The following is a 13162-nucleotide window of genomic DNA, read 5'->3' as shown; positions in this document are numbered from 1 at the left end:
TTTAAATAGTTTGTGTCCAGGTACTTATTTCTCGAGTTTGTAAACAATAACAAAAACAAAGAAGATTTTGTGACCATAAAGAATATCGATCAAATGATTGTGAAATGGACCATATATTGATATTACGCTTGTTATTGTTGCTATCGATATCTGTCTCGATCTGCCTACCTCTGTTTACGTGCAAGAGCTTTACGCAGTGGCCTAGTGGTTAGAGTGTCCGCCCTGAGATGGGTAGGTTGTGAGTTCAAACCCCGGCCGAGTCATACCAAAGACTATAAAAATGGGAGCCATTACCTCCCTGCTTGGCACTCAGCATCAAGGCTTGGAATTGGGGGTTAAATCACCAAAAATGATTCCCGGGCGCGGCACCGCTGCTGCTCACTGCTCCCCTCACCTCCCAGGGGGTGATCAAGGGTGATGGGTCAAATGCAGACAATAATTTCGCCACACCTAGTGTGTGTGTGACTATCATTGGTACTTTAACTTTTTAGCTTAGCGGTTAGCATGGCTTATTGTATCTTTTGTGTGTCGTGTAGCGTGTTTAGGTATTCCTTGTCCTCCATTGATAATATTACTTGCAAGATTGGTTAGTTGCTTTCAATTTATTTGCCGCCATGGAGGCGAGGATTAGGGACTGAGAAGCGGCTACACACTGTGGAGGGACGCTAGCCTCTAGCTTGCTAGCAGGGACGCTACATTGTAATTTACGTATCATCAACAGGTATTATCACGATAGTTTTAAAAGCTGTATCGTTGGCCAAATGTACAGTTGTGCTCATAAGTTGACATACCCTGGGAGAATTTATGATTTCTTGGCCATTCTTCAGAGAATATGAATGATAACACAAAAACCTTTCTTCCACTCATGCTTAATGGTTGTGTGAAGCTATTTATTGGCAAACAACTGTGTTTACTCTTTTTAAATCTAAATGACAAAAGAAAGTACCCAAATGACCCTGATCAAAAGTTGACAAACCCCAGTGACTTTGATCTGATAAAAAGTTCAATTTTGGTCTCATCACTCCAAATGACTTTGTTCCAGAAGTTTTGAGGCTTGTCTCTGTGCTGTTTGGCGTAATGTAAGCGGGATACTTTGTGACATTTGCGCAGAAATGGCTTTATTCTGGCGACTCGACCATGCAGCCCATTTTTCTTCAAGTGCCTCCTGATTGTGCATCTTCAAACAGCCACACCACAATTTTTCAGAGAGTCTTGTATTTCAGCTGAAGTTATTTGTGGATTTTTCTTTGCATCTCAAACAATTTCCATGGCAGTTGTGGCTGAAATCTTTGCTGGTCTACCTGAATCCCTCATTTTCCACTTCTTAATCAGCGTTTGAACACTGCTGATTGGCATTCTCAATTCCTTGGATATCTTTTTATACCCCTTTCCTGTTTTATGCAGTTCAATGACCTTTTCTCGCAGATCCTTTGACAATTATTTTTGCCTTCCCCATGACTCAGAATCCAGAAACATGTGTGCAGCACTGGATGAAAGATGCAATGGTCTGTCAGAAGCCCAGAAACTCACTGACCTTTTATACACACACATTCATTACAAACAAACATGTCACAGGTGAGGATTGGAACCTTGATTAGCCATTCAAAGCTGTTTGTGTCAACTTTTGTGCATGTTATCAGATCAAAATCACTGGGGTATGTCAACTTTTGATCAGGGTCATTTGGGTACTTTCTTTTGTCATTTTGATTTAAAAAGAGTTGTTTGCCAATAAATATCTTCACACAACCATTAAGCATGAGTGGAAGAAAGGTTTTTGTGTTATCATTCATATTCTCTGAAGAATGGCCAAAAAATCGTAAATTCTCCCAGGGTATGTAAACTTATGAGCACGACTGTATGTTGTATAGCATGCAACCCTATTCTTCTATTAAAAACATCAAATATTGTTATTACCTTGACATGGTGGTTTTCCTGGCGCATCACTTCTGGGTTGATACACAGCTGTTCTCTCGAGCCCAAAACACACACCTTAGGTCTAAATCACACACATAAAGGCCATTATTGGACTAGTTTCAAGGCACAGAGACCAGGACTGCACTCTAGTTGTTGTTGTCACTCTGTGTTGTGGTTCCACAATGCACATCACTTACACTAAACTAATCCATGGAATAATGACTATAGAATTTGACAAGTTTCGTTGTACTTGTGCAATGACAATAAACACCTATCTACTCGAAGAAACTGAAAAGTATAACAACAAAAAGACATAATGAACATTTTCGAGTTACTAAAGTTGAACAGATTTTTCATTTCTACTGGTAAAAACTTAACCCATGGGCAGATGAAAGGGATTTGCTTCTATTCTGAAAGACTTAATATATGATTATAAAGCAAGCAATCAATATTTATTGGGGCGGTGTGGCTCAGTTGGTAGCGCCGCCGTGCCAGCAACTTTAGGGTTCCAGGTTGAGCCATCCTAGTCACTGCCATTGTGTCCTTGGGCAAGACACTTTACCCACCTGCTCAGTGCCACCCACACTGCTTTAAAAATGTAGTTTAAAGCTATAGATAATAGGTTTCACTATGTAAGGTGCTTTGAGTCGCTATAGAAAAGCGCTTTACTTCACATGTATTTATTTATATAGCCCTTAATGACAAGTGCCTCCAAGGGCTTTACAAACCATGAAGACATCCGCTGATCTGAACCCACATCCAGGCAAGGAAAAACTCCAAAAGCCTGAGATGGCCTGTATTTCACTGAAACATGGCCTCAATGCTTGACAAGTGCAATCAACATCTTCCAAAATATAGTAAATAGAACAGCGATATAAGATACAGATATTAATAAAAGGCCATATCTCCGAGCCCTATGTACAAGTACTTTTTGAGCACATTAAACAATACTGCAATAATATAATAATAACCCTGATCTTACATTTTTACATCATTACATCCCTAGATAGAATTATATAGTCCATATGGTGCAACCGTTACGCAGCTCAATTCAATTATTATTTCTACAATTCCCAACTAAAGTTATCTGAAAGCATTCATTCATTCATATGCAGCAGGTCTGTCGCATCAAGTCATTTTTCTTTCAATTGACTTTGGGTTAGTTGTGTACGTCTTTGACGCAATAAAATAAGACATCTTACTTGTACGAAGTGTTCCTTAACTCGCTGACAACCTGAGCGAGCTGAGAGTGTGTTCGTGACGCATATATGATCTTGGGAACATCACTGTAGCTTGCTGGAAAAGAAGGAGAAGAAAAGCCCACATGCTTTACTTGAATGACAACATCCTGGTGGGTTGGCCAACCCCAAACATGCATGACAGCTCCAAATGTGCACAAATCACAATATGTACATACTTGGTGTTGAAACATCGCCGTTGGCTTGCCCCCAAGATGGGAGAGGATTACTAGGAAACATCTCCTTCCCATCCAGCCTTTCTGCTATTTTCTGTTGGGAGATAGCATCTTTGGTGTGATCCCTCCAAGCCAGGGTGGCACACAGCAGGCACAAGGTCTTCCCAGTGCCTGTGGGACTCTCCAGGACTCCATTTACCTTCTAGAAAAACCAATACAGTACGTGCACATCAATACTCATCAACAGCTTAGAATAGAGATGGGATTTACGACTCTTTAAAAGGGAGCCGTTCCGTTCGTTATTTAAATAAATAAAAATGTATCAGGAAACAATCACTAGTATTAGTTATATGATAAGATGTATATCAGAATAATTTAAATCCATCCATCCATCCATCTTCTTCCGCTTATCCGAGGTCGGGTCGCGGGGGCAGCAGCCTAAGCAGGGAAGCCCAGACTTTCCTCTCCCCAGCCACTTCGTCCAGCTCCTCCCGGGGGATCCCGAGGCGTTCCCAGGCCAGCCGGGAGACATAGTCTTCCCAACGTGTCCTGGGTCTTCCCCGTGGCCTCCTACCGGTTGGACGTGCCCTAAACACCTCCCGAGGGAGGCGTTCGGGTGGCATCCTGACCAGATGCCCGAACCACCTCATCTGGCTCCTCTCCATGTGGAGGAGCAGTGGCTTTACTTTGAGCTCCTCCCGGATGACAGAGCTTCTCACCCTATCTCTAAGGGAGAGCCCCGCCACCCGGCGGAGGAAACTCATTTGGGCCGCTTGTACCCGTGATCTTGTCCTTTCGGTCATAACCCAAAGCTCATGACCATAGGTGAGGATGGGAACGTAGATCGACCAGTAAATTGAGAGCTTTGCCTTCCGGCTCAGCTCCTTCTTCACCACAACGGATCGATACAGCGTCCGCATTACTGAAGATGCCGCACCGATCCGCCTGTCGATCTCACGATCCACTTTTCCCTCACTCGTGAACAAGACTCCTAGGTACTTGAACTCCTCCACTTGGGGCAGGGTCTCCTCCCCAACCCGGAGATGCCACTCCACCCTTTTCCGGGTGAGAACCATGGACTCGGACTTGGAGGTGCTGATTCTCATCCCAGTCGCTTCACACTCGGCTGCGAACCGATCCAGTGAGAGCTGAAGATCCTGGCCAGATGAAGCCATCAGGACCACATCATCTGCAAAAAGCAGAGACCTAATCCTGCAGCCACCAAACCGGATCCCCTCAACGCCTTGACTGCGCCTAGAAATTCTGTCCATAAAAGTTATGAACAGAATCGGTGACAAAGGGCAGCCTTGGCGGAGTCCAACCCTCACTGGAAACGTGTCCGACTTACTGCCGGCAATGCGGACCAAGCTCTGACACTGATCATACAGGGAGCGGACAGCCACAATCAGACAGTCCGATACCCCATACTCTCTGAGCACTCCCCACAGGACCTCCCGAGGGACACGGTCGAATGCCTTCTCCAAGTCCACAAAACACATGTAGACTGGTTGGGCAAACTCCCATGCACCCTCAAGGACCCTGCCCAGAGTATAGAGCTGGTCCACAGTTCCACGACCAGGACGAAAACCACACTGTTCCTCCTGAATCCGAGGTTCGACTATCCGGCGTAGCCTCCTCTCCAGTACACCTGAATAGACTTTACCGGGAAGGCTGAGGAGTGTGATCCCACCATAGTTGGAACACACCCTCCGGTTCCCCTTCTTAAAGAGAGGAACCGGAATAATAATTAAATAAATAATTTAAATTTACACCAATATTACTCTTTTGGTGGAAATTATTCTGAAATATTGGCTATAATTTTATGTGTTTTTTTTCATTGTAAACATTCCATAAGTCAAAATGACCAAAATTAAAATACAGCAGCATAGTAAGCCTAAGTATTCATTAAAAACAAGGCAGATGTTTAATTTAACAAGCATATTCAACATGTTTGGATTATTTTGGATAGCATTTCATGTTTTTAACATTTTCTTTTATTTGTATTGTAACACACTGGGTCCTATGTTACGTTCTGTTCCACATGTAGTTTGTTCACTGTTTCACTGATCTTGTGGTTTCCCATGGCCTTGAAAGCACCGTTGTCACGCGCAGCTTTCTGGTCTTTGTTTACATGTATTCTGCGTGTTGATTGGCTGGGAGGAGAATGTGGAGAATATTTCGGTTCCCACGGTGACTTGTCCAGGGTGTACCCCGCCTTCTGCCCGAATGTAGCTGGGATAGGCTCCAGCACCCCCCGCGACCCCGAAAGGGACAAGCGGTAGAAAAGACTAGACTACTGCAACTCACTTCTTGTGGGGATCCCCAGCAAGAACATCCAGAAGGTGCAGTACTTACAAAATAGTGCTGCTAGGATCCTGATGAGAGTGTGGAAATACCACCACATCAAACCCCTTCACTGGCTTCGTGTTCCTCTCAGGCTTGAATACAAAGCTTCCCTACTAACTCACCAGTGCCTCCATGGAAATGCCCCCCTCTACCTCAAAGAACTGCTCACCCCCAAATCCTCCACACCACACCAGGCTAACCTCCTCCAACCTCCGAGGACAAAGCTCCAAACTATGGGAGACCGGGCTTTCTGCTCCGCCGCTCCCAGTCTGTGGAACGCTCTCCCTGACCACATGAGGGCACCACAGACTGTGGATGCTTTTAAAAAAGGCTTAAAAACCCTTCTTTTTAAAATATGTGTGCTAGTTCTAGCTATTATATATATTTTTTACTATTTATTTTACTTGTTGGGGGCAGCTATTTGTGGTTCTAGCGTTGTTTTTTTTAAATGCACTTTGAGGTTGTTTGCCCAATGTAAAGTACTTTTACAAATACAATCTATTATTATTATTATTAAAATGGATGGATGGAGTAAAACGGTTCTGCACGTGTCTTAATTGTTTGTTATGGCGTGGACTATGGCCTACTACCCATACTTGCCAACCTTGACACCTCCGATTTCAGGAGGTGGGGGGGGCGTGGTCGGGGTGTGACGGGGGCGTGGCTAAAAGGGGAGGAGTATATTTACAGCTAGAATTCACCATGTCAAGTATTTCTTATATATATATATATATATGAAATACTTGACATGGTGAATTCTCGCTATATATATACTTTTTTTTTTTTATTATATATATATATATATATATATATATATATATATATATATATATATATATATATATATATTAGAGATGCGCGGATAGGCAATTATTTCATCCGCAACCGCATCAGAAAGTCGTCAACCATCCGCCATCCACCCGATGTAACATTTGATCAGAACCGCATCCGCCCGCACCCGCCCATTGTTATATATCTAATATAGACGATGCAAGGCATTAGTGAGGTTATAAAGCTTTTGCCTGTTAAAGAAAGGAGACTGATCCAATGCAGTGCAGACATTCGCGTGCCACGCTGTCACGACCCAGACGCACACCAGTGCGCAATCATATGGGAGCCACGCTGAGCGCACCTCCAAGCGCGTCTCGCGTATGTGCCCGCGTATGAGCCCGACGCTCCAGCGCCATCCATTTTCAGGGCTAGTTGATTCGGCAGGTGGGTTGTTACACACTCCTTAGCGGGTTCCGACTTCCATGGCCACCGTCCAGCTGCTGTCTATATCAACCAGGGTGAGCCCCACCACTTTCGTGAGCGCACTGCGCGCGGAGTGACCCCTGTTACGCGCCCCCGGCAATGGGGGTGGCGGGCAGGTAAGCTGCGCGGGCGGAGCGCGCGGAGTGACCCCTGTTACGAGCCCCCGGCCACGGGGGTGGCGGGCAGGTAAGCTGCTTACCTGCTGCGCGTGACACCGGCCGCGGCGAAGGCGGACGAGGCGGGGTGTCGGTGCGGTGGGCGCGGTGGTGACCCTGGACTTGCGTCGGACCCTTCTCGCGGATCGCCTCAGCTACGGCTCCCGGTGGGGCCCTCTCGGGGGAAGGGGCCTCGGTCCCGGACCTCGGCGAGGCGTCCCTTCTCCGCTCCGTAAAAGTGTCCATCTCTTTTTTTTTTTTCTTCTGTTGTGGCATATGCTGCAGGTGCCTGCTCGTTTTTCGTATGTGGGTAACAACATTTAACTATGTATATATATTTACCAATTGGTTTAACTGCCACCCGCCTGAATCTATTTAAAATCTAATTTTTTTTTATTTCAACCACCCAACCCGACCCGACCCGTGGATAAAATCTAATTTTTTTTAATTTCATCCGCCCGATCCGCGGACTCCGCGGTTGTGCCCGCAAACCGCGCATCTCTAATATATATATATATATATAAATAAAATAAATACTTGAATTTCAGTGTTCATTTACTTACATATATACACACACATATGCACTAGATGGCAGTATTGTCCTGTTTAAGAGTGTCACAACATTGCTGTTTACGGCAGACAAACTGCTTTACGGTATACAAAAAAGTGACTGCTGTTGTTGTGTGTTGTTGCCACGCTGGGAGGACGTTAATGAAACTGCCTAACAATAAACCCACATAAGAAACCAAGAACTCGCCCTCCATCATTCTATAGTTATAACGTGATTGGGCAGGTATGCTTTTTTATATCGTGGAGGACCTGAGTCCGCCTGAATTTCGGGAGATTTTCGGGAGAAAATTCGTCCCGGGAGGTTTTCGGGAGAGGCGCTGAATTTCGGGAGTCTCCCGGAAAATCCGGGAGGGTTGGCAAGTATGCTACTACCAGATGGATTGAAACGACTAGTGATACGCGTAGCAGTTTGGAAAATCACTGCTTTAGAATATTGAACCCCAAATTGGAAATATGAGAATCAGCACCTCCAAGTCCATGGTTCTCGCCCGGACTCCACCGGGAATGGGTGGAGTGCCATCTCCGGGTTGGGGAGCAGATCTTGCCCCAAGTGGAGGAGTTCAAGTACCTGGGAGTCTTGTTCACGAGTGAGGGAAGAGTGGATGGTGAGATGGACAGGCGGATCGGTGCGGCGTCTTCAGTAATGCGGACGCTGTATCGATCTGCTGTAGTGAAGAAGGAGCTGAGCCGGAAGGCAAAGCTCTCAATTTAGCGGTCCATCTACGTTCCCATCCTCACCTATGGTCATGAGCTATGGGTTATGACTGAAAGGACAAGATCACGGGTACAAGCGGCCCAAATGAGTTTCCTCCGCCGGGTGGCGGGGCTCTCCCTTAGAGATAGGGTGAGAAGATCTGTCATCTGGGAGGAGCTCAAAGTAAAGCCGCTGCTCCTCCACATAGAGAGAGGAGCCAGATGAGGTGGTTCGGGCATCTGGTCAGGATGCCACCCGAACGCCTCCCTAGGGAGGTGTTTAGGGCACGTCCGACCGGCAGGAGGCCGCGGGGAAGACCCAGGACACGTTGAGAAGACTATGTCTCCCGGCTGGCCTGGGAACGCCTCGGGATCCCCCGGGAGGATCTGGACCAAGTGGCTGGGGAGAGGGAAGTCTGGGCTTCCCTGCTTAGGCTGCTGCCCCCGCGACCCGACCTCGGATAAGCGGAAGAAGATGGATGATGGATAAATAAATACATAATTACAATTCAAAATCATATAGTTTTTAATATAAGTATGTTTGTTGAATACTAAAACAAGTTCATCCGAATGGTAAGTCAGCATGGGAGTCACAACCGGGAATCGGTTCTCATCGTTGACCTAAAAGAGACGTTCAGAAGACTCCAATCGTTCGCGAATTGTTGTCACAAAACAAGCAGCAAAACAGTTTAAGACTTGTTGTACCCGTTTGGTAGTTTGATGCGAAAACTTACCGTCTGAAGACATTCGATGACTTTCCGCATGTAATCTTTCTGACACTCATAGGGAGGAAAGGGGAATTGCACCGTCACGCCATGTAAATTAAATGACGGCATGATAAAAGCCTCGGAAGGCAAAAAAGACACCTCACAGTTTATGAGCGCGAGAAACTAAGGCAACCAACTTATTGCTCATCTCTAAACAGAAATAGAAATGACATCTTCGCTAGCTTGGACCGTCCATGTCAACACTTGCTCTCAGGGGGAAATCGCGATTGCCGCCAACAGAGAACTTCCGCATACGTAATATGGCGCATGCGCATTGTCGCAACCTTTTTTTTATATACACACAACATGCATAAATGTCAGTTTGGTCACATACATACAATATGTCAGTTTGGTCACATACATACAATATGTCAGTTTGGTCACATACATACAATGTGTCAGTTTGGTCACATACATACAATATGTCAGTTTGGTCACATACATACAATATGTCAGTTTGGTCACATACATACAATATGTCAGTTTGGTCACATACATACAATATGTCAGTTTGGTCATATACATACAATGTGTCAGTTTGGTCATATACATACAATGTGTCAGTTTGGTCATATACATACAATATGTCAGTTTGGTCACATACATACAATATGTCAGTTTGGTCACATACATACAATATGTCAGTTTGGTCACATACATACAATATGTCAGTTTGGTCACATACATACAATGTGTCAGTTTGGTCATATACATACAATGTGTCAGTTTGGTCATATACATACAATGTGTCAGTTTGGTCATATACATACAATGTGTCAGTTTGGTCACATACATACAATGTGTCAGTTTGGTCATATACATACAATGTGTCAGTTTGGTCATATACATACAATGTGTCAGTTTGGTCATATACATACAATGTGTCAGTTTGGTCATATACATACAATGTGTCAGTTTGGTCACATACATACAATGTGTCAGTTTGGTCATATACATACAATGTGTCAGTTTGGTCACATACATACAATGTGTCAGTTTGGTCATATACATACAATGTGTCAGTTTAATTATTCTCGTCGACGGCGTTTCCCTTCATGCGTAGCTTATGTAACACCATCGCAATGGCGTAGTCTGGCCTCTAGATGGCGACAAAGAGTAATCGCTATTTATGGCTCTGAAGCTTACAAACTTGTAGTTCATGCAATATGTCGTTATTATGCACACCCAGAGGTGGGTAGAGTAGCCAGAAATTGTACTCAAGTAAGAGTACTGTTACTTTAGAGATTTATTACTCAAGTAAAAGTAAGGAGTAGTCACCCAAATATTTACTTGAGTAAAAGTAAAAAGTATGTTGTGAAAAAACTACTCAAGTACTGAGTAACTGATGAGTAACATACACACACATATCAACATATCATATATATATATATATATATATATATATATATATATATATATATATATATATATATATATATATATACATATATATACATTGATATATACAGTATATAATTTATATTTATTTATTTTGCCGTTTTTGTTTACATGTTAAAGGTGTTTTAATGAATATACATGCATGTTTAACACATATAGATTCCTTTCTTTCGTGAAGACAAGAATATAAGTTGGTGTATTACCTGATTCTGATGACTTGCATTGATTGTAATCAGACAGTAGTGATGATAACGTCCACGTTTTCAAATGGAGGAGAAAAAAAGTTCCTCCTTTCTGTCTAATACCACATGAAAGTGGTTGGTTTTTGGCATTTTATTTGTCCAGCTTCCATATTCGTTTTCACACACTTTACAAGAAATACATTGGCGGCAAATTCCGTAGCTTGCTAGCTTGTTTGCGCTGGCTTTTGGAGACTCTTATTTTGTAAGTGCAGGCGCGATGGAGCGGCACTTTTATTTTGAAGACAGGAACTGTGCAGTCAGTCTTTAGGCTTTTGACGGGATGTACGGTTGAAATAAAAACGTGTCTTTTTTCCTTCACACTTTTGATTGATTGATTGAAACTTTTATTAGTAGATTGCACAGTACAGTACATATTCCGTACAATTGACCACTAAATGGTAACACCCCAATAAGTTTTTCAACTTGTTTAAGTCAGGTCATGTGACCCCTGGCTCTGTTTGATTGGTCCAACGTCACCAGTGACTGCATTTGATTGGTGGAACGGAGTCAAACGTCACTAGTGACTGCATTTTATTGGTCGAACGGAGTGAAACGTCACCAGTAAGGCAGGCACTTTGAAGGTCTGTCTGACAGACCAAAACAAACAAAGCGTGCATTAACAGATCGATAAAAATTAGTAGCGAGTAGCGAGCTGAATGTAGATAAAAGTAGCGGAGTAAAATACTCAAGTAAAAGTAAAAGTATGTTGCATTAAAACTACTCTTAGAAGTACAATTTATCCCAAAAGTTACTCAAGTAGATGTAACGGAGTAAATGTAGCGCGTTACTATCCACCTCTGTGCACACCTTTATATTATATTATGTATGCATATACATGTATATTACTGCATATTAATGAGTATATCATTGGATTGTAATTGTTCCTCTTTTCTCTATTTGTTTAGACCACACACACACACATAAAACACACTTGCCCACAAGTGCCATTCACCTTCTAGCAATAAAGATGATTAAATGATTCTCTGGCCGGAATCTGTCCATCGTGTCCCAACTCTACAATAACTACTGTAACCTATTTTTATGGGCTTTCCTCTTGGTGATGTTAAGTTCCTGTTATACGCTGTCATACAGTATATGCCTTGAGCTCTTATTTTGAAGGCGCTAAGAGCGGAAGTGAGGTCACGTTGTTCCCTGTAGCTATAGTCCAGCCGGGTCCTCGCCTTTATTCCACATAGCAGCAGTAAGATGAAATAAGTCTTCGTGCTTTCTGACAAGACGACGCTCCGCCGTTGCTAACTGCGGCTAACTGAGATGAAGCTAACCGACTCTCCTAACTTTACCGTAATTAGAGTCTTTCTTTTGCGGGACCTTGATCCCACCGCTGCCACCAATGTAACCGAGGGTTTATATATGTCGCCTATACGGTATGAAACTACAAAATAATAAACACGGAATCTCCAGTTTACACGAGGACCACTTTATTTACCTTCTTTTCAAAACCTTCGCTCCACTCCAAAACGTGACCTCACGTCCGCTCTTAGCGCCTTCAAAATAAGAGCTCAAGGCATATACTGTATGACAGCGTATAACAGGAACTTAACATCACCAAGAGGAAAGCCCATAAAAATAGGTTACACTACTATCCCTTCCTTACAAACCAAACATTGTCCAATGATTCGAAAAGGAAGCGCATAAAAATGTGTCGTACTTGTTGGTTGTTTCGGTGTGTGTAAATATGCTTTTTGTCTATTTACCCCGAAAAATATTTATGAGATCATAATAGTATTGGCCCGTTCATACGCGTCAAGCTGTCCGCCATCTTGCGGCAGCCCATAAATGTAGCACTTTACAGTGTGTAACTGTAAATGAATAGCTTCTCATATTTTGTCATCAACCACATCACGTAACTGCTCCAAAAGGAACGTGTGTGCTACAGTTACATCATTGAATATTGATTAAATGAAAAAACTCCACGATTGCTACAGTATGGGGGCGGGGGCGGTCTTAACTGCCGTAAGATGGCGGCCGCGCTGACGTAGCGATGCAGACGAGAGCATGTTCGCCATATTGATAGGAGCAGATATGCCCTTTAAACAATGATGCAAATAAATAGGCCAAAACTGTTAAATGTGCTTTATTACTAAACAATATGTCTATCTATACCAGGGCTGCCCAAAGTGAGCTAAAAAGTTAATTGAGTTCCATCTCCAAAAGTCACCCAGATGTAATGATGTAGACCAGAGGTGTCAAAGTGCTTTTTACTGGGGGCCACATAGCAGTTGTGTTTTTAACAGTGAACACTATTATTACACCATTTAATGCATTTTATTAGATTTTTTTTAAACTAAAATGTAAAAAAAAAAAAAAAAAAAGGTAAGTTGCAATCATTTCACCTCAAAATGTATTACTGTAAATGGAAAAACAGTACTGCTGTTTGTAATGTTAAAA

At 43.2% G+C, this 13162-nt stretch overlaps 1 protein-coding gene across 2 annotated transcripts in view; it reads right to left on the bottom strand.

Moving 5' to 3' along the window:
• rtel1 (regulator of telomere elongation helicase 1) overlaps positions 1 to 9340 on the bottom strand; it is a 68730-nt gene extending 59390 nt beyond the window's left edge. For both annotated transcript variants that reach the window (XM_061973310.2, XM_061973315.2), the window contains exons 1-4: positions 9081 to 9340; positions 3332 to 3530; positions 3117 to 3210; positions 1915 to 1996 (exon numbers count right to left, since the gene is read on the bottom strand). In XM_061973310.2, coding sequence (XP_061829294.2) covers positions 1915 to 1996; positions 3117 to 3210; positions 3332 to 3530; positions 9081 to 9182 — 477 coding nt within the window. In that variant the 5' untranslated portion in view covers positions 9183 to 9340. The remainder of the gene's footprint in view (positions 1 to 1914; positions 1997 to 3116; positions 3211 to 3331; positions 3531 to 9080) is intronic.
• Between the last annotated feature and the right edge of the window lie 3822 nt (positions 9341 to 13162).

The sequence above is a fragment of the Nerophis lumbriciformis genome, linkage group LG01, assembly GCF_033978685.3.
Source record: "Nerophis lumbriciformis linkage group LG01, RoL_Nlum_v2.1, whole genome shotgun sequence".
Lineage (NCBI taxonomy): Eukaryota > Metazoa > Chordata > Actinopteri > Syngnathiformes > Syngnathidae > Nerophis > Nerophis lumbriciformis.
Note: the sequence above shows the minus strand (reverse complement) of the source record. Positions and strands in the feature narration are given on the sequence as shown.